This window comes from Dama dama, chromosome 15 (assembly GCF_033118175.1).
Source record: "Dama dama isolate Ldn47 chromosome 15, ASM3311817v1, whole genome shotgun sequence".
In the NCBI taxonomy this organism is placed as follows: domain Eukaryota; kingdom Metazoa; phylum Chordata; class Mammalia; order Artiodactyla; family Cervidae; genus Dama; species Dama dama.
Genome location: NC_083695.1, coordinates 30,051,112 through 30,072,349, shown reverse-complemented (window position 1 = coordinate 30,072,349; position 21,238 = coordinate 30,051,112). Strand labels below are relative to the sequence as shown.

The 21,238-nt window shown below is 51.8% G+C and overlaps 1 protein-coding gene across 2 annotated transcripts; it reads left to right on the top strand.

The window, feature by feature from the left end:
• Nucleotides 1–6,220: 6,220 nt before the first annotated feature.
• On the top strand, nt 6,221–18,465 carry TBATA (thymus, brain and testes associated). 2 transcript variants are annotated; one of them, XM_061163016.1, is made up of 10 exons: nt 6,221–6,267; nt 7,572–7,807; nt 9,996–10,151; nt 10,968–11,047; nt 11,981–11,989; nt 12,418–12,591; nt 14,515–14,596; nt 15,402–15,546; nt 17,303–17,355; nt 18,386–18,465. In XM_061163016.1, the coding sequence occupies exons 1-10, from the start codon at nt 6,221–6,223 to the stop codon at nt 18,463–18,465; spliced, it is 1,062 nt and encodes a 353-aa protein (XP_061018999.1). The 2 variants fall into 2 exon arrangements, with proteins under 2 accessions (XP_061018999.1, XP_061018998.1); XM_061163015.1 differs by lacking the exon at nt 11,981–11,989 and having other exon boundaries at nt 10,968–11,053.
• Nucleotides 18,466–21,238: the final 2,773 nt, after the last annotated feature.

Genomic DNA, 21,238 nt, shown 5'->3' with positions numbered 1-21,238 from the left:
CAGTTATTAAGAGAGTGTCCCTGGTGTCTCAGACAGTAAAGAATCCACCTGCCATGCGGGAGACCTGGGTTCGATCCCTGGTTTGGGAAGATCCCCTGGAGGAGGGCATGGCGACCCACTCCAGTATTATTGCCTGGAGAATCCCCATGGACAGAGGAGTCTGACAGGCCACAGTCCATGAGGTTGCAAAGAGTCAGACACGACTGAGCAACTAAACACACAGTATTGGTGGAATGGTAGATTCATAAAGCATTCAAAAGGAAGAATCCAGATATAGACCCACACATATTTGGACAATTGAATTTTGACAAAGATGATACCACAGAGAAGCAAGTCAAGGACAGTGTTTTTTAAACCAGTGCTGATCAGGGACTTCCCCGGAGGTCCAGTGGTTAGGGCACCATGCTTCCTTGCTGGCCAGGGAACTAAGATCCTGCATGCCGCAGTGTGGCCAAATAATAGGGGGGGAAATGGTGCTACAAATACCTACAAAGAGGTATTTGTAGGGGAAACAATATGGCTCTTAACCTCTAACTTACACAATACACAAAAACCAATTCCAGATTAAACATAGATCTAAATGTGAAAGGTACAATAGGAAACTTTCCAAAAATAATATGGAAAAAAAAAATACCTTCATAACTTTGGAGAGGCAAAGATCTCTTAAACAGGATGAAAACACCATTCATCACTAAGGACAAAATTAGCCAATCTGGTTAAATTAAAGTTAGGAACTTCTCTCCATCAAAAGACTGCATTTGGAGACAGAAGAGTAAGCCATGAGGGGAGAATATACTTTTCTTTTATGTATGAAAGGATTTCTCTGACCATCAACTTCCTCATTTGTAGAGTTAAATGAGATAGTATGCTTACAAGGATTAGCTCAATGCCTGCCACATAAGAGGTATTCCATAAAATTTTATATTGCTTCTCTTATGACTGAGGCAGAATGATTGCACTTCAAACCATTTCCAGGCAGACAAGAATCTCCCTCCTCTTTTTGACGCTCAATAAAGAGGTGGCTCAGTAGTAAAGAATCCACCTGCCAATGCAGGAGACACAGCCTTGATCCCTGGATTAGAAAGATCCCCTGGAGAAGGAAATGGCAACCCACTCCAGTATTCTTGCCTGGGAAATCCCATGGACAGATGATCCTGTGGGCTACAATCCATGGGGTCGCAAAGAGTCGGGGCATGGCCGAGTGACTGGACACAAAGAGCAGGCAGAAGGGTTTCCCCTGAATTCTCTCATAAATCTTACAGAACAGTGTCGAGGACATCTATAAGGTACCCCTTCAGTCCCAAAGCTGCAATCTGCACGGAGACCTGGGGTCCAGTTTTAAACAGCACAGTGGTAGGGGGAAGAAGTGCAACGGGAGGATGAGTGGGTTTTATTCTTGACTGAGTCAGGCCACATTGTGGGAAATCCCCCAGGTGAGCTGAAAACAGCATGGAGGGGCTGGCAGGAGGGAAGAAGCCCTCTCTTCTTTCAAATACAGTTTCATTTATCCTTGTAGCCACCAGGATTCCCAGAAGCATGCAAGAGGGGGCTTTCAGAATGGTTTCAAAGGAGTCACCTCATTCTTGCAGAGACAAGCCCAGGAGAAGCCAGAGCCTAAAAGCCCTAGAGGCAAGGTCAAGTTCAGAGGCCACCCCAAAATGGGTCACTGCAGTGGCTTGAGTCACCACCCCCCAGAGGGGATGGGCAGAACTTTTGAAGGACTTGTGTTTGCCACTAGCTTTCCCCTTTCCTGCTCTTCTCCCCAGCAGAGGACACAGAGTCTAGAAGCCTCGGGCCACTGATAAGAAGCCAGGGAGGCTGAGAAGAAAGACCCTCCAACAGGCCCACACCCATCCATTTTGAGGGCCAGCAGCCTCACTCCTTGGACAGCACCAAGTGCCGTCTGCAGACTCTTCCATTTACAGAGCCTGTTTACACCCCTCACGGCCTCTGATCTCACCTCAGTCCTGTGGACAAACGATTATCCTGAGCCCCTTTTTCAGCTGAGTCTCAAAGAAAAAAAGTAAACTAGCCACAGTAGTTCTCAGGCTCAGGACCCATCCAATCCCCCTCCATCAAGATACCAGTAATAGATCAATTAAAATATATATATATACCAATAACAGTAGTGATTAGTATTATTACCATTTGTGAGCATCTCTTGTGCGCCAGGCATCTGATGAGGTGCTTCGCTTCTATCAGCTCATTTGTCCTTCAGAATGACCTGAGAATTAGGTGAGGACACCCCATTTTACAGGCTCCAAGAGGGTAATAATGTAGGAGATCACATCTGGTGCCAGGGACTACTCTAAACACTTCCATGTGCATTACATTCAGGTCAGTTCTGTCGCTCAGTTGTGTCCAAATCTGCGACTCCATGGACTGCAGCACTCCAGGCTTCCCTGTCCATCACCAACTTCCGGAGCTTATGTCCATTGAGTCGGTGATACCATTCAACGATCTCATTCTCTGTCATCCCCTTCTCCTCCTGCCTTCAATCTTTCCCAGCATCAGGGGCTTTTCAAATGGGTTGGTTCTTCACATCAGGTGACCAAAGTATTGGAGTTTCAGCTTCAGCATCAGTCCTTCCAATGAATACTCAGGACTGATTTCCTTTAGGATGGACTGGCTGGATCTCCTTGCAGTCCAAGGGACTCTCAAGAGTCTTCTCCAACACCACCGTTCAAAAGCATCAATTCTTCAGCGCTAAGCTTTCTTTATAGTCCAACTCTCACATCCATACATGACTACTGGGAAAACCATAGCTTTGACTAGACGGACCTTTGTCGGGAAGGCAATGTCTCTGCTTTTTAATATGCTGTCTAGGTTGGTCATAACTTCTCTTCCAAGGAGCAAGTGTCTTTTAATTTCATGGCTGCAGTCACCATCTGCAATGATTTTGGAGCCCAGAAAAATAAAGTCTGTCACTGTTTCCACTGTTTCCCCATCTATTTGCCATGAAGTGATGGGACCAGATGCCATGATCTTAGTTTTCTGAATGTTGAGTTTTAAGCCAACACTTTCACTCTCCTCTTTCACTTTCATCAAGAGGCTCTTTAGTTATTCTTTGCTTTCTGCCATAAGGGTGGTGTCATCTGCATATCTGAGTTATTGATATTTCTCCTGGCAATCTTGATTCTATCTTGTGCTTCATCCAGTCCAGCATTTCTCATGATGTACTCTGCATATAAGTTAAATAAGCAAGGTGACAATATACAGCCTTGATGTACCCCTTTCCCAGTTTGGGACCAGTCTGTTGTTTCATGTCCAGTTCTAACTGTTGCTTCTTGAACTTCACACAGATATCTCAGGAGGCAGGTCAGGTGGTCTGGTATTCCCATCTCTTTAAGAATTTTCCAGTTTGTTGGGATCCACACAGTCAAAGGCTTTACATTAGGCAATCTCAAAAATCCCATGAGAATGAGCGCGAGGATTATCTCCCATTTCAGAGACATGAGAACTGAGGCTCAGAGACATCAGGTAAATTATCTGAGGCCACATAGCTAGGAAGTAGAGCTGGAATTAGAACCAAGTATTCTTGCCACTGTCCCACACCTCTGGCAGCACACCTAGGGCAGGTCAGAATCCCATTGAGACCCCTGCCACTGACAGCCCAGGGCCCTTCCACCCAGCTCTCCTGCCTGGAGTAGGGCCGCAGGAAGACTTTGGATCCAGTTGGCGGCCACCTCCTCTCCATCTAAGAGACAGCTCTCTGAGAATCAACCCCTAGAAATAGGGCGCAGGAGGACAGACTCCTCCACAGTGGCAGACAGCCCGGTCATTGCCGACAGAGCTGGCACCCAGCCCAACCAAATCTTTTTGCCAGTTTTTCTCTCTCTGCCTGCTGCACACTGGCTGCAACCAGCCCCTGATTCTCATTTTCTCCCTTGGGCCCCATTGAAAGTGCTGAATGGGAGAGAGAGAAGGAGCCTGGAGGGCAGGCAAGCAGGGGGTGCTCGGTGAGCCCTTCTGCCCCTCCAGGAAGGGTAAGAGGAGCTGGCTGGGGGTGAGGAGAGGGGTGCTAGGGAGTGGTTCTGGAGTTGTAGGGCAGGGGTAACCTAGCAACCACTGGCTGATGCAGTCACAAAGCGACAGGCTTACCCACAGAACTGACAAGGCTTCCCGCTGTCATGACCTTTGGCTCTTTCCTGCCTGGGCAGCAAGGGCTACTCACCCGCATAGGATAGCGGCCACTTTCCTTGGTGAGTTCAGGGGTCAGCCTGGGGTGGGGCACAGAAGGGGAAATAGAAGTTCTGTTTCTAAATTGGTATCAGCCTTCAGGGCCCTTGTGCCTGGCCAACTGGGGACCTGGGGGAGAGGGAAGGAAGGTCAAGGACAGATGCAATGGGGCCCGGCCTGGCCCACTCTGGCAAAGGCAGGCCGGGCCCACTAGAGGCCCTGTTGACCTCTTCCCAGCAGCTGTGTGATATAACCCACAGTAGCTTATAAAATCAATGTAATAGTTTGAATTTGATAATGACTAAATGAAGACAAAAAGTAGGATGAAACTATCAGTATGTGTCATATACAACAAGGACAAGAACTGCTTCAGTTTCACGTACACACATAAGTACATGCACACGTGTGTGTGTGTGTGTGTGTGTGTGTGAATTGGGTTACGATATAAAAATGAGTTTCTTACCATGGTCACAGTCAAAAGTATTTTTAAAAGTCTCTATTGTATTGATTCCTTTTCCTGTAGGCAGGTGGGTATGGGGCTTGTCAATGCCCTGTTCTCAGCCCTGCAGCATCGAAGTGCTCTAGAGCAAGGGTCCCCCATCTCTGGGATCTAATCCCTGATGATGTGAGGTGGAGCTGATGTAATAAAAGAAATAAAGTGCGCAATAAATGTAATGTGCTTGACTCATCCTGAAACCATTCCCCCTGACTCCCCGATCTGTGGAAAAATTGTGTTCCACGAAACCAGTCACTGGTAACAAAAAGGTTGGGAACCACTGCTCCAGAGCCTAGCCTCTTCATCAAGGATGTCCAATCTACCTTCAAAGGATGCCCTACCACCTGGTTTTGTCTTTAGGGAAAGATTAGGAGATTGAGTCAGGATGCCTGGCTCCTTGATCTCAAAGTCTCTCCCCTTCCCCAATCTCAGGCAGTGCTGTCTGCTCCCCTCCACCCTAACCTGATGGGAGCCTGGCCCTGGGGGAATCTCTGCAGATTCTATGACTCAGAGGGTTAATTTTCAGAATGTACTGATTGCTCAACCCATCCTCGGCACCTGCAACCCCAGCACTCCACTTATAGATTCATAATCACCTTGAAGTGTCAATTTGGCTTTGACATTGATCTTTCATTCATGTCATCTAGCTTATTTAGTAACATGATGAATGCTAATAAAAGCACCTCTCAAACCAAGAACTAGAATACCACCACCAAGACATCCTATGTGCTCCTCTCCTCCCCCTGCTCTTTATCTGTCCTCAGAAATAGCCACTACATGAATTTTGCAGAGTTTCATTGCTTTTGTTTTATTACCTTTATGATAATTCTGTTTGCTTTTGAATTTTATTTTTAAACAGGATCTCAGGCTATATGGTCTTCTGCAATTTGCTTTCCCTGACTATTCATTACATTTGTAAGATTCATCTATGTTGTAGCATGTAGCTGTGGTTCATTCATTTTCACTGCAATACAGTGTTCAATTGTCTGAATGGACCATGGCATATTTATCCACTCTTCTGCATTGGACATGTAAACTGTCAACAGGTTTTTGCTAATTTGAACAATGTTGGTTTGAATATTCTTACACATCTGCAAGAGTTCCTCTGGGGTATATTTCTGGAACAGTAATTGTTGGGTTATGCTGGGATATGCATGCCAATATTCAATTTTAGGGCTTCCCAGGTGACACTAGTGGTAAAGAACCTGTCTCCCAATGCAGGAGACATGAGATTCTGGTTCAGTCCCTGGGTTGGGCAGATCCCCTGGAAGAGGGCATGGCAACCCACTCCACTATTCTTACCTGGAGAATCCCACGGACAGAAAAGCCTGGTAGCCTATGGTCCATGGGTCGCAAAGAGTCAGACACGAATGAAGTGACTTAGCAAGCACACACATGCAATCGCTGGGTTATACTGGGACGTGGCATGCAAATGTTCAATTTTAAAAGATATTGCCAATTTTTCCCCTAAAGTGTCTGTTCCTGTTATGCATCTTCAACACTCGTATTAACAGCACCAGTCTTTACTCTGTTAGAGGCCCCCCAATGGCTACAGAAGTGAGGGCCCAATTGGCAGAGCATTCACTGCCAAGGTAAGGTCCCCAATGCCTTCCCTGCTGAGGGAGGAGGTGGAGGGAGCTGGGGAGGGTAGAATACAAAAGAACTCAACAGACCGAGGGTCCAAGTGGAGGTCGCCTTCTCTCTGCTATCAGTCAGGTGCGCAGTGGGTTCTCAGGCATGAGTTAACACATCACAGGCAGGGCCCCTCCTGGGTCGGGAGAGGGTGTGGTGGCTTGGGGCAGAAGCATAAACATTTCAGGGGTTTCAGGGGGTGACTTCCACTGTTAGTTGGGGGCAGGGGAAATCAACTAACAGTGACATTCAGGGAAGGTTTACTTTATTTCTTTAAGTCCCAGATCCCCTAGAAGCAAATTGAGGATGGAACAGGAAACTCAGGGGCCTGGTCAGCGAAATCCTCAGAGGGCGCCAAGGCAAAATGCCTTGCTTAGCATATCCAGAGTCCATCTACACACCTCCAGAGGGCCTCCCTTCAGCCAGGGCCGCCAGAAGGGGAAGCAGACCGCGAGCAGGCAGGTGGTCCCAATCAGGTCCCTGGAGGAGAGCAGCCCACCCCTGGATCCTTGCTGGACCGACTCCACCTATTCCTCTGGGGAGAGGCGCAGCATCCTCAGGAGAGGGAAGGGGTGCAGGTGGAGGACGGAGAACCTGAGACGCTTGTCTCCAGTGAAGCGAAGCGAAGCGAAGCAAGAGCTTGAAGCTTCTCCACAGCGACGCAGCCCAGATAGCCAGCCCAACAGTTCTGCAGCTCCCAGGGGGGCCCCCCACAGGAAGAGGACTGGCTGGCCTAGTCTAGCTTTGGCATCAGCTCCTGGATGCTGAGTCTGGGCCAAAACTGCCCGTGAGGGCAAGTGGCGGGGGGGGGGTCGGGTGACAGCCTATAGCTGGCTTCTCCTGGGCCGCCAACTGTTCGGCTTGGGGAGAGGCCCATGCTAGGGTCAGCCCCCTGGCCCTCGAGGTGTACATAATGTACCTTTGCTCCAATGCAGGTATCTGGATGAGGAGGTGGGTCTATGGCTTCTCCTTCTGGCTTCGGAAATGGTCTCTGAGAGAAAACTGGGGTGCTGGGAGATTCCATCTGAGTTCTCTCAGATGGATCCTGACTCTCTACTCAGGCATCATAGGAAGACAGAAAGTTCCTCAGGGCCGGATGGCATGGCTGCGAAAGGACCCTGGGGGAGGCCCGGCTCTAGCGCCATGGGGGTGGTGGTGGAATCTGTTAAGCAGTTTTCAGAGTATCTCAGGAATGGACTCCCATAAGCTCAGGTGGGAACCGCTGCCTTGGGCTCCATTTGCTTCTCCCTGTCCTCTCCTTTAGCCCAAAGGCTGAGCCGAAACTGGAAAAGAAGTCGGAGTGCCAGCCAAGGAGCCACGGGGACAGCGGGCCACAGAAAGAACTGATGGTCCCAGGGGTTGTGGATTTCGAGCTGATCCGAGAGGCAGTGAGGACATCCAAGCCCCAAACCCCCAGTGCCTACCGCTTCGGTCGCCTCAGCCACCACTCCTTCTTCTCCAGGCACCACCCCCAGCCCCAGCACGTGACCCACATCCAAGGTAGGGCTGGGGTAGACCAGGGCCTGACGGTGGGGGTCGGGGGGCCGCTAGAAAGGGAGGATCCAGCCACTCTTGGCCAAGCCAAGACCCACCTGGGGCAGGGTGGGGATTCCAAGGGCAGACTGCAGAGCCCTGCAGGATTTACATCACTGCCGATTCCCCCACCTTACAAATCAGAGAAAGGGATGAATATTCTGCTCCAGAGCTGTGCTCTCTTCTCTGACTCAGGCCATTTCATCCACTCAGCTATTTGTTCATCAAAGATCTAATGAGTGTGAACTATGAGTCAGGCACGTTTTAGGTCCTGGCATTATGACCAAGCAAGACAGACAGTCCCTGGTCTCACAGAGCTGACCTTTAGTGGGGAAGAATAGGAAACAGATAAGGTGTCAGAGATCGAAAGTGCCAAGGCCATATACAGAGCCAAGGCCTGACCAACAGCATGATACTCGAGCAAAGACTAAAGGAAGACAGGGCATGACCCATGTGGATCTCAGGGGGAAGATGTCCCAGGCAGACAGAAGAGCCGGGACAATGGCCCCCAGGCAAGAGCCAACTGTTGGAGAATAGTGAGGACATGGCTGTGGCTGAAGCAGGAGAAGAAGAAGGAGGAGAAGTGAGACGCATTAGAGGCATTGGGGCCCACATTGGGTGGGCCTTGGAGCTCACCGTGGTCATCCTTAAGCCATCTCACTGAGTCAGACGGCAACCATCAGAGAGTTGAGAGCAAAGAAGTAAGAGAAGGGCTCTGCTGGCTTCTGAATGGACAGTGGCTTAGACCAGAGAGATAGCAGTGGAGGAGTTAGTGGCCCTGCTCTAGAGAGATACAGAAGGAGAGGCCAACAGACTTGGCTGATGGAATAAAAATGGAGTATGAGACGGAGAGAAGAGTCAAGCTGACTCCCAGGTGTTTGGTCTGAGAAACTGGAAAATTGGGTTTGCGCTGACTAAGATAGAGGAGCCTATAGACAGGGCCAGTGGAGGATGGGAAGGTTCGGGGTTTGGTCTGAGAGGCTGGGAAATGCAGCACGTGAGATACCTCTTAGAAGTCCAAGGGGAGATGGGGTGGGGAAGCCTGAGGGGAGGTGCCAAGTAGGCAGTTGCGTCAGTTTCAGGCAGAGATGCAAATGTGAGAGCTACTCAAATGGGAGTGGTGTTTGAAGAGGTGTGCTGGATGGGGGTCATCACAGGACCCTGGAGAGGCCAGGGAGGAGAACCTGGCATGAATCTGGGGACCTCAAGGTTAAGGGGTTGGGGAGATGAAGAGGAAGCAGCAGAACAGTGACTGGTGCGCTAGGAGGACCTGGGAGAGAGAGGGGTCCTGGCACCAAAAGAAAGTGTTCTGGGAGGAGAGAGTGAGACACTGCAGTTAAGTCCTAACCGTGCTGCTCCCCAAAGCTTAACCATCTAACGATGCCATTGCATACATGCTAAGTCACTTCAGTCACTTTGCGACCCCATGGACTGTAGCCGACCAGGAGCTTCTGTCCAAGGGACTCTCCAGGCAATACTGGAGTGCCATGCCCTCCTCCAGGGGATCTTCCTGACCCCAGGGATCAAACCCACATCCCTTTCGTCTCCTGCATCGGCAGGCGGATTCTTTACTACTAGTGCCTCCCAGGAAGCCAATGATGCTGTAGTCCCACAGAGACCTTAGCCTGGAGGTTCCTCACATGTAAACTGTCTCTCACCACCCCCAGGCTGCCATGCACTCAGACCTGCAAGGCTGACCGATTACATGAAGTTTTATCCAGAAGGTCTTGGCCCCTGTGGTTTGAGCCCAGGCCCTTCTCGCCACAGACTGTGGCTTAATGCCCTGCTCCCACTCCTCTTCTTGAAGCTCCTGCCTCTGTGTGCTCCACACAGTCTGTGCGCTCACACCTGCACTTCGTTACCCTGTCACAGAAAACCAGCAGGACCCCCAGATGAGGGTCCCAGGTAGCCCGGGTTCTCACCTCCTCTCGGGCAGTCTCACTATGTGACCCTGAGCCCATCCTTTCGCTGCCAGTGTCCCCAGGGGTAAGGTCAGGGCGGTTGAGAGGCCCTCCCAGCCCTAGCCACCTCTGGGGTTGTGTTTACTGGAAGAAGTAGGGCTGAGTGCTTCCCTGCCCACCAGCCTTCTCCCATTTTCTTGGAGTTCTTGGGGTCCAACCAGGTCCCCTTTCCCACTGCCTCCAACCCTTAACAGATCTCACCAGGAAGCCTGTCTGTGTCGTCAGGGACGAGCTCTCTTTGGCCACCTCCCCTCAAGCCACACTCTTACCCGGCTACCTGATCAGGATGCCCACCATCTCAGTGCCTGTTGGAGACCCGCAGTCCAATCGGGACCCCCGACTTTATTCTGGTGGGTACTGGGGCCCTCTACCTTGGGGCTATACCTGTCCCCAAGGGCTGCCTGGCTTGGGCAGGTGCCTGAGAAGGAAAAGGCCATGGCTCTTGGGTGGGGGTCCTCAGTACTCAGGAATGCACCCCTGCTTGGATCTGAAGTGTCTGAGGAGTCAGAACAAGCAGAGGACAAACAGATCTGGGCAACAGACATGTGACTTCCAGCTCTAGCCAGGAACAGTATTGGAAATATTGAATTTTGTAACCTGTGTGCTCAGGCACCAGCCAGTCAGGAGAGTTAGCCACAGAGAGTGCTGGGGCAGCATTTCAGAGGCCTCCACTTGGGCCAAGCCTCTCTCTTTCCCTGAAGAGCAGGGAGGATCCTGGAGAAGGGGCAGAGGGGCCCAGAAGACTTCCTGCAGTGCCCTTTACCAACCTGGCCTGGAGCCGCTCAGCGTTGTAGCAACTGGCACAGCCTATCGACCGAATCTGTGCCCTGGCTTCATTTTCCTAAAAGAGGCAAAGCTAGTCTAAATCACAAACATCTTGGTACACATAGCCAAACATTCTCCAGCATTTCCCAGTTAACACACAGGCTGGGACACAAATGTCAGCAGCAAGCACACCCACCCATCCACCAATAGTGTGATTCCAGCTCCTTCCCACAAGGGCACCACCTGCCCTGTGAAAATGCCCTTCCCTTTAAGATGCTGGGTGGGAGGGCAGGGAGGAGAGGAGGCTCTTCCACCTATCCCCTTTCCACACTCAGCACAACGGGAGGGTGCACGGGGAGACCCTGGGGATCAGTTGGCCAGATCTTGCCCCCTCCTCCCAGAGGCCTGGAAGAAGGAGTTGAAGGACCTGGCTTCCCGGGTGGCCATCTTCACCAAGGAGAGTGAGCTGAAGAGCGAGGAGGTGGGTGCAGAACAAAGGAGCTGTCCAAGAAGAAATGAAATGGGCCCACTCCTTTGTAACTAAATCGCTCCCACCTGGTTCCAACCACACCAGCACAGAGCAAACCTTCTCAGGAGGGCGGGAGGCACTGCTGTTGGCAGAGGGGAGGGGTCCTTGAATATAACCCAAGAGACAGGGTCACAGTGAGGGTTCAGAGGACACAACGTCCCTGGTGGAGAAATCCATGAAGGGTTCATAGTTTAGAAGAGGACAGGGGGAGGCGTTCCTGGTGGAGGCATCTGGCACAGATGTTCATTCGCAAGCTAGAAAATCCAGGACATCGTCTTAGAAAACAGAGGATTTAAAAGTACAGGAGATAAGTGGGCAGCAGTGAGATAGTTGTCGGAGGGGGGCCGACTTTGGATGTGGGCAAGATCAGCTTGCTTCTCTTTTCTGAACTTAGTTTCGTGTTTTACCTGACAAAGGGGTGGAGAATCACTGAAGGATTTCAGAGAGGTTGGGAGTAGCCTGAGTGCTATTTGCTGATAAACTAGTAAAGACAAGTAGGAGGCAGCATGAAGGTAGTTGGAACTGGTCCTAGGACAGGCCTGGCCCCTGTTGGCTGAGACTGGTCCTACCCTTGTCTTGGGCAGCAGAGTTCTCATTCTCGTTCCACAGCTAACTCGCTGTAACACTCAGGGTAAGTCAGCTAAGCTCTCTGGGCCTCAGTTTTCTTATCTTTAAAATGGGTGGTCCAGTGGTTAAAAATTCACCTGCCAGTGCAGGAGACATGGGTTCGATCCCTGGTCCAGGAAGATCCCAGTTAAAGAGTTCGCAAGCCACAACTAAAAGATTCCCCATGCCAGAACTGAGACCGAGCACAGCCAAATAAATAAATATTAAAAATAAATAAAATGGGGAGAAGGATACTACCAGTCTTAACTGGAGTTCCAGGGGCAGGAGGTCCCAGGCCTCGTGCCCACCTGGCTCAGGAAGGTGTTCCAGGGCAAAGAAAGGATGCTGAGCTGTGGGGGACAGGTTTGGGGGCAGATGAGCTAAGAATTAAGGAAGGTAGTGGGGGTCTTGGTACAGGATACTATTTTTAAATCTCTGATGGGCTGAGGGGAGGGACCTGAAGGAGGGCCTACTCAGGCAGGACCGAGGACCATGGGGGTGGGGGCAGCCAACCTTCAGTAATATTCCAGGAGGAAGAGCAATGGCTATAAAGGAAGGGCTGCCCGCACTGGTGAGTGGGGGTCTAAGACAGGTTGAGGCCGGCCTGGTTGACATCCTGGGTCCCTGGCCGCCTCCTCTTCTTTTCACCTTTTCCCCCTCTGCTTTTTCTTCTTTCTCCCTCTCTGCCTGGTGTCTCTGGCCACATTTTTCCCTAGCAGAAGGAGGAGCCTCAGCGGGAACAGGGGGCAAAGTACTCAGCAGAGACTGGCAGGCTCATCCCTGCTTCTACCCGGGCCATGGCCCGCCGCCACTCCCACCAGGGCCGAAACCAGCCTGCAAGCAGAGATGGAGGAGACCAGACCTTCCTCCTACAGGATCAGGAGCTGCTGGTGAGGTTCTGGGAAGGCTGGGGGCTGTGGACCCTATGGAGGCCCTCATCTGAGGGCAGAGAACTTGGTGGAACCTGCACCCAGGCTCATGGGGATCCAACTAGGACCCTTGCAAAGTGCTTTCAAGTATTGCTTCCCCCAGGGAGAAGGTCTTGTCCCTGAGACCCTAAGACTCAAAAACCCCAGCTCTGGGAGTCAAGAGCCTGGATTCCAATCCCCAGCTGCCTCTAGATTTCTGTGTGAGCCTTTCCATCTTTAAGTCCTTTCCGTTCTAGGGACCTTAGTTCTATCATTTAGTCAAACTGGAAGAACAGATGCATTACCACAAGGTCTGGCCCCGCGGTGGTACTTGATGAGTTAAGGAAGGGAGCCACAGCGGTGGAATGAGAAGCATGGAGGTGAAGGCCCTGCCCGGTGCCTCCTCACCACACCCAGTGGGTTGCCCCCGCAGCCTGCAAGGCTGGTCCCAGCCAGGTCCCCACACTCTGGAGGGGTCTGGTCTGTGCTGCAGCGAAGCATAAAGACCCCTCCTCTGTGTTCGAGTTTCCCGTTAGGGCCTGCGAGGCATGCAGGACTCATGCCACCGGGCAAGGCAGTGCGAGTCTCTGTCCAGAGGTGCACGTGTTCTCCAGGAGGGGCCAGACTGCGGCGGCATCTTGACACCTGCCGGTGACCAGCGCTTTACAGCACGCGGCCCCCTTGGAGCCTTACGACAGCTCAGGGAACAGACAGAGCAGACAGGGCAGGGATTCCCACCCCACAGATGAGGAGGCTGAGGCCCTGCCGGGTGATGGCCCATGGCCCAGGTCCCTAGAGAAGGAGCGGCCTAGCAGGGGCTCAAACACAGTGCTTTCTCCACCATAGGGCGGCCTCACCTTGCCTGGAAGTAGGTTCTCGGGTCCTGTGGGGAGGGGGCACAGGGCAGGTAAGTTGGATGCGGAGAACGGAGGAGAGCCCCAGGCCAATGGGGGGTGGGGGTCGCCTCAGCAGGCGGGTTCCCTGGGGGAGAGAGTGGGCAGCCTAGCAGGCGGACGCCTGGGGCAAGGCCTGGCCCAGTTTCCACTCTGCCACAGATGTGGCAGACCTGGGGAGACTGGCCGCCAAACACTGAGGGGACCCCACTTTCCTAGGACTCCAGGAGCTCCACCACCCACTGCAGGCCCCGGCTCTACGTGGCCGCCGCCACCGCCAGCAGCAGCCCAGCCTAGGGAGCCCCCGTAGCCCTCCTCAGACAGGCCTGGATCTCCTGCCGCGGACCCTTTACTGGAGGACGCAGTGGGGGAAGGGCCCTGAAGTAGCAAAGATGTGGGGGGTTGAGTGGGCTGAGGAGGCCCCTGGGAGCGAAGACAGCCCAGCCCTGGGCGGGAAGGGACTGCCAACTAAGTGGTGCACAGAACTAGCTGGCTACAGCCCTGAAGCCATCCACAGGGACCAGCCCACTTCTTTGCTAACATCTCCAGACTCTGAGCTCGGGTGCTTCAGGGAGGGGAGGCCCGTGAGGTCCCTGAAATTCCCACACCAAGGACCCAGGCAATCTGGACTCGGTGCGTCTCTGAGGAGCTGACGGCCAGCTCTGACCTCGCCTTCCCAGTGAGGGACCTTGGGATACAACCACACAGGGCTCAGGGATGGGGGGTCCGAGAAACTGACTCAGAGGCTTCGTTCTGCCACAGCATCTCTGCCAGGTGTCCTCCTCAGATCCCTCGTCTGTCCAGGAAGGGGGTGAAGAACCTGCCTCCAGGGCTGTTGGCAGAGAAAGCTTTCTACAAAGTGTAAAGTCCATGCAGAGGATAGGCAGGGACCATTGTGGGGGTCAGTCTAGCCAAGGATGTGGGGAGAGAACACTTTATGGGGAGGGGCTGTGCTGCCAGCTAGAACATGCTGTTCGGCCACACTGACCCAGGCCTGTCCTCCTGCCCACAGATCCTGGAACTGCTTTCGCAAATTCTGCAGACAGACTCCTTGAATTCTATCCAGTTCTGGCTACTCTACGCGCCCGCCAAGGGTGAGGACACCGTCCTGGGCCCAGGTCCTCATCTGAGTGGAGGCTGCTGACGGCCGTGTCCTCTGGTTCTGCAGGACTCAGATGTCACTTGTCTCCCGTCCCATGGCCTTACACGGGGGCTGCTCCTCCTTTTTGGAGCCACTAACTAACCTTTTCCAGCTAGACAACATCACTGCCCTCTCCTCCGCATTCCTCCACAGGGTTTCCACGACACTGCTCCTTAGAGCGAACCCTCCTCCATTCTGACCATAGGATTCACCCCCTGGGAGGGAGACAGACAGACCTTAATCCACCACTGTGGGAAACGCACATGCACAGAGATGCAAATGCACACACGTATGTGTACACATGAATGGACATACACATTCATGCAAATACACACATATAGGAGCACACACATGTGTACATGTGAATAGACGTACACATACACACTGGGATGGTGAGTGGAGAGTGTATCTAAGTAGAGGAGTGAAGAACGAGAGCCAGAGAGCTGATTGGACCAGAGGGGAGGAGGAAGGGGAGGAGGAAGGGGAGGAAGGCGGGTACCCAGCAGGCTTTCCAGAGGGCCAGGGGGTGTGATGGCAGGTAAACCAAGAATAAGGTACACGTGAGCAGGTGTGTAAAGGTGTGGAAGGCTGAGGCATGCTGCACACATAGGGGCCAGAGAGATGCATGGCCCTCCCCATGGACTCCTGTGGGGCAGAAGAGCTGGAGGCCCTGCTCCTGCCCACCCCATCCAGCAGCAGGCTGGGGGCCGAGGTCTTGCCCCTGAGCATCCTCCCCCCAACCTTGGCTGTGCTTACAGAGAAAGACATGGCACTAGGGCTCCTGCAGACCGCGGTGGCTCAGCTCCTTCCCCAACCCCCAGTGTCCATCCCAGAAGAAAAACTCCTGAACCAGCTCCTGGAAGTTCAAGACTCACTTCAAGAGAGGCCTCAGCTACCCTACAGGTGGGTGTCATACCCCTCACCTGCCCCTCTGTTCCCGGAACTGCTCCCTCATATTCAGCCACCTGTCTTCCCAGGTGTGGCCTGAGGAGGCCCGGGGAAGGAGGCCAGAGCCTGGGCTGCCTGTGCCTGCACTAGAGGAAGAGGCCCTGCTCTCCCTGGGACCCCTGGTGCCACCTGATGGCTCAGAGGCTTTCTCTGGCAGTCCAGACTCCAGAGGCCTGCTGTGGAGGATATGGGGAGAGGGGGCAGTGACCTGTGTCACTTGTAGCAAAACAGAGCTGGATAAGCCACACACATCAAGCTCTCCAGGAGCTCCTGGGCCTTGGGAAGACACAAGCAGAGAAGAAAGGGTAACATAAGACAGGCAGAAGTAACTTTGTGCTGGTACTAAGTCCTCCAGATGGCTGAAAAAAGGATTAATGACAAACTGGGCAAGGGGAAGATGAGGGGAGGCTACACACAGCAGGGCAGCAGGGCCTGAGTGTCAGCCATGGGACCAGCGATCCTGTGTCCACTGTGTGTACCTGACCTGGCTGGAGGTTTAACATATTTCTAGCCCATGCAGCCTCCCATGGAGGCAGTATGGCTTCCCATTTTACAGATGAAAAGACTGAGGCTCAGGACAGTTGAATGACAGCCCAAAGTCACCCAGGTGGGCAGCAGAAAAGCTGGGACTCATATTCAGCCATGGGCTTCTCAGGTGGCGCTAGTGGTAAAGAACGCACCTGCCAATGCAGGAGACATAAGAAACAAGGGTTCGATCCCTACGTTGGGAAGATCCCCTGGAGAAGGAAATGGCAACCCACTCCAGTAGTCTTGCCTGGAGAATTCCATGGACAGACGAGCATGGCAGGCCATAGTCCATGGGGTCACAAAGAGTCAGACAAGACTGACGCGACTTAGCATGCATGCAGACTCAGGCTTATCCAACTTCCCAGCCCAACAGCACTCAGAGTCACCGAGGAGCTGGTTGGAGAGGCAGATGCCCAGAGATTGCCACATAGTAGAGTCGGGGTGAACATGGAGATGTGTATCTTTTTTTTTTTTTGGAGATGTGTATCTTGAACAAGCAAATGCAAGAGTAGGGCAAGTCAGGAGTAAGAAGGGCTGGGAAAGCCAGGAATTCGAAGCGATAGGGAATGTGAAATTTGGGAGTGGCTGGAGACTGGGCAGACTGGGAAGAAAGAGGTGGGATGCAGTGCTGGCTTGAATGTGTTGAGGGTATAGGTGCTTGCTCTGGCCCCAAACTTGGATTTCTTGTTTACCTTGAGACCAGTGGTAAGGCAACTTCACAGTGATCTTGGGCAAGCCACCTCCCATCTGTGAGCCTCAGTTTCACTCTTTCAAAAACCCCCTCTCCTAAAGTCATAGAGAAGAAACACTACATCGGGTGCATCAAAAGGCTTGCTGAAGTGCAGAGCCTATACAGGAAAGGAGCGTTATCCATGCTCGTCAGTAATTCACTAGGGCTCGCTAGGGTTCCCACCTACAGGAAAGCAGCAGGCCAAGGGAGGGCCAGTGCAGTGGCCTTTCTCGCATCTCCCTAGAGAAGGGCCTGGGTTCCTTGTGGCCACAGTGAGCGACGGTGCCACAGTTGTTGGGGGTCCTGCTCAGGGTGGGGCCGTCCCTGGACAGATGCCTGCTGGCTCTTCTGCCTTTCCCAGGGCCACCTTCCCCACCTCCCCGCCTGCCCTGTCACTCAGCTGGCTATCTGGCTCCAGCCTGACCTTCCTAGCTCTCCTTGTGTTGGTTTTAGCCAATCCCCGAAGAAGATGAAGACACCACCTCTATCAAAAAGCGAACAACCAGGTAAGAGTCCCCACAGCAGGGCACTGGGGGGCTCACTGAAGCCCACCACGGCTAGATCCCTTGGGGGATTCAAGGACCCCTCTAGAGATGGGCCCCTGCCCAAAGGCGCTGCTCATTTTATCCATCCATCCATCCATCCACTCAGCAGATCCTTAGTTAGTACCCAGGTGCTAGCCTCTGGAGATCACTGGGGGAGAATTCAGAGATGGGTTCCACTGCCTTAGAGCTTACATCCTAGGGAGAGACGTGCAGACCACAAAGACACCTGAGGGAGACGGTGCCATACGGGAAATAACAGGGCAATAGGAGAGTCAGAAGGCCTGTGAGTGGGGGGTGGCGGGGGCATGGAGAAGATCCCTTGAGTCAAGAGGCAGAAAGGATCCAACCCTCTGTGGGTCCAGGGAAAGCCTGTGACAAGGCTTCCACTGCCAGGTGTGAGGGTGAAAGAGCAGGCAGGCAGGCCAGGGTGGCTGGACCCTAGTGGGCTGGGAACAGTGGTAAGAAGTGAGACAGGTGGGCAGGGCCAGCCCCCAGGGAAGGTCAGGTGTGTGGTCTCATGCAGGGGCCGGGGTCCACAGGAGGGTTATTGGGGCATGCCTCTCAGGCAGCCGTGTGGAGAATGGACTGTGGAGGTCCAGCGGGGATGAGGGGGACAAGGGAGGAAAGGGGTGCCTTAGACCAGGGCAGGAGAGTGAAGGGAGGAAGCTTGCAGGGAGCGAAGACAGGCATTCTTGACGTACACTGCTCTCCGCCCCGGACTGTAAGGGGTCCTGTGTGCCAGGGCGGTGTCTGACAGAGTAGGTACTGTGCAGACATCTGTGACCTGGATGTAGTAGTGACACCCAGACGTAGAAGAGGGTGGAGGTGAGGCTGGGGGAAGGCAGTCAGTCCCTCCCAGGTGACCAGGGAGCCTGAGCAGAAGCCTGACCTGGGCACTGGGGCCTGAAGAGGGGAGCAGGGGGTCTCCCCAGCTCTCCTGGGCAGCTCCCTCACACTCTCCTGCCTGCTGTGTCCCCCCTCCCCATCCCAGAGAACATTGGAAAAGCTCAAGTTCTTCGCGTGCACTCCAGCCAGAACCCAGAAGAGAAGGCAGCAAAGGCAGAGAGCTGAGGAGTTTGCGCCTCCCTCAAGAAAAGCCCCTGAGTTCGAAGACTCCGTCCCTAAGTTCTCAACAGCAGTACTGGTTTTCCTACCACATGGAGCCCATTAAACTACTGTCTTCCCCTTAAGAGGACAGTTCCACTCTCCCATCAGCAGGCGGTCTGTGCTTATGTAGTTTGCTCCAGGAAAGGGGATGAGATGAACCAAACCATCCCGACTCCCTTGGAGAGAGCCTCCCTGTGTGGGGCTTCCCTGCTTCTGTTTGCTTCCAGAGAATCAAAGGTCAAGGGGTGGACAGGGCTGTGCTCACCCCTGGGCCAGGACTCACAGGGCTCTGGGCAGATTGGCAAAGAGGTGGGGAACTCACAGGCCACTTTAGAAGACTCATCCATAGCAACGACTGAATTCCTACCAGACATTGGGGCAGGACTAAAGTACTAGCTACTGATGAACACTCTGTATCATTGTACGTACTTTATATGTGGTACTGTATCTGATGCTCACCCAAAACCCTAGGAGGTAGAGAATCACTCTCATTTTCTAGATGAATAACCTGAGTGACTGTCAGAAAGGTGAATCAGCTTGCCCAAGGCCACATAATAAAGTGAGAACCCAGGATCCAAACACAACACATCTGCTTCTAGAATCGTGCTTCTATCTGCTGGACTCTGCTGCCTGTGAACAGTAACCCGCACCAAAAGTTGGGCTTACATTCAGGACAAGCATAGAGTTAGCACCATGGTGGTTGACAAAATCAAAAAGGAAAGGGAAATTACATAAATATGACCCAGATGCAGCTGGGGTATCTCTATCCTTTAAGATATAGAGAAGATGGCCCTGACTCTCTGGGAAGCCAATGTCTTCCTTGAGATTTCTGCAGACTTCTTGGTTGTGGCTGGGGGGATGGGCATTGAGTATTTACAATGTCATGGTCACTATGGCTCTGAGCTCCTGCTTCTACTGACTTGGTTCCGTCCACAGGTTGTGGCTCCATTCTACACTTCCAGCACCACTGCCATTCTTCCAATGTCAATTCAGGGAACCCCTTTCACACAAAACTTTTGCTCAGCAGGCTTCAATCAAGAACAGGGACTGGGTGGGGATTTGCTGTGAATCCAGCAAAAAGCTTCATGGTCAGTATAAAACTGTCCTGTTTTTAAAAGGTCCTTGGCTACTAGGGATGTTTCCCTGGTGGCAGCCTCATCTATAACAACTATGCCCTGGGACCTCCCTGGCAGTCCAGTGGTTAGAACTCCATGTTTCCACTGCAGAGGGCACAGGTTCGATCCCTTGTCGGGGAACTAAGATCCCATATGCCAAGTGGCACAGCCAAAAACAAAACATACAGACAAAACCAAAAACTATGCCATCTCGCTGACTTCCTCCTGCTCTGTCCTCAACCCTGCCACCAGTTTGCCCCCAGAAAGCCCACAAAAATTTTCCAATTTTTTTTCATATAAAATATACATAACATAAAATGAACCATTTAAACCATTTTGAAGTGTACAGTTCAGTGTTTTTAATTATATTCACACCACATGCAACTATCACTATCAGCCATCACCAGAACTCTTTACATCTTGCAAGGCTGAAATTTTGAAACCCATTAATAACTCCCCACTTCCCCCTTTTTCCCAAGACCTGGCACTCTCCTTTCTGTCTCTGAGTCTGACTACTCTAGATACACCGTATTAGTATTAGTAGAATCATACATCTGTCCCTGCAGGGGGAGTATCATAATTTTCTTATTCTCTTAAAAGGGGTACCTCCCCTTTTAAGTTTCTTAGGGGACTTCCCAGGTGGTCCAGTGGCTAAGATTCCTCACTCCCAATGTGGGGGTCCTGGGTCCAATCCCTGGTCAGGGAACTAGATCCTGCATGCTGCAACTAAGAGTTCACATGCCACAAGGAAGATCAAAGACCCCTCATGCCACAACTAAGACCTGGTGCAGCCAAATTAAAAAATATATATAATTGAAAATACATGTGTAATTTTTAAATACACAACTATATAATGGAGACACTTGCTATTTTAAAATATCTCAAGGTATAGCCTCTAAAGAAAAAATTAAGTTTCTTAGCCCATCCTTCGAATCTGTTTATTTTGCTTTCTCCATCTTGTGTTTGCTTTCGCAACTCCCTGCAGAATGCTTGTGTTACTGCCTGGCTTTGCACCCACTGTTACTGTATTTAAAGAGAAGAGCTAACACCTATCTTACTCAAACTCTTCCAGAAAATTGCAGATGAAGGTAAGCTTCCAAACTCATTCTATGAGGCCACCATCACCCTAATTCCAAAACCAGACAAAGATGCCACAAAAAAAGAAAACTACAGGCCAATATCACTGATGAACATAGATGCAAAAATCCTTAACAAAATTCTAGCAAACAGAATCCAACAACATATTAAAAAAATCATACACCATGACCAAGTGGGCTTTATCCCAGGAATGCAAGGATTCTTTAATATCCGCAAATCAATCAATGTAATACACCACATTAACAAATTGAAAGATAAAAACCATATGATTATCTCAATAGATGCAGAGAAAGCCTTTGACAAAATTCAACACTCATTTATGATTAAAACTCTCCAAAAAGCAGGAATAGAAGGAACATACCTCAACATAATAAAAGCTATATATGACAAACCCACAGCAAGCATCACCCTCAATGGTGAAAAATTGAAAGCATTTCCCCTGAAATCAGGAACAAGACAAGGGTGTCCACTCTCACCACTACTATTCAACATAGTGTTGGAAGTTTTGGCCACAGCAATCAGAG

Excerpts from the sequence above, each read along its gene's own strand:
- TBATA (XM_061163016.1), top strand. The coding sequence starts at position 6,221 with ATGGCTACAGAAGTGAGGGCCCAATTGGCAGAGCATTCACTGCCAAG. Across the intron at positions 14,597-15,401 it reads ACTCTACGCGCCCGCCAAGG|AGAAAGACATGGCACTAGGG; the intron begins GTGAGGACACCG and ends CTGTGCTTACAG. Across the intron at positions 17,356-18,385 it reads ATCAAAAAGCGAACAACCAG|AGAACATTGGAAAAGCTCAA; the intron begins GTAAGAGTCCCC and ends TCCCCATCCCAG.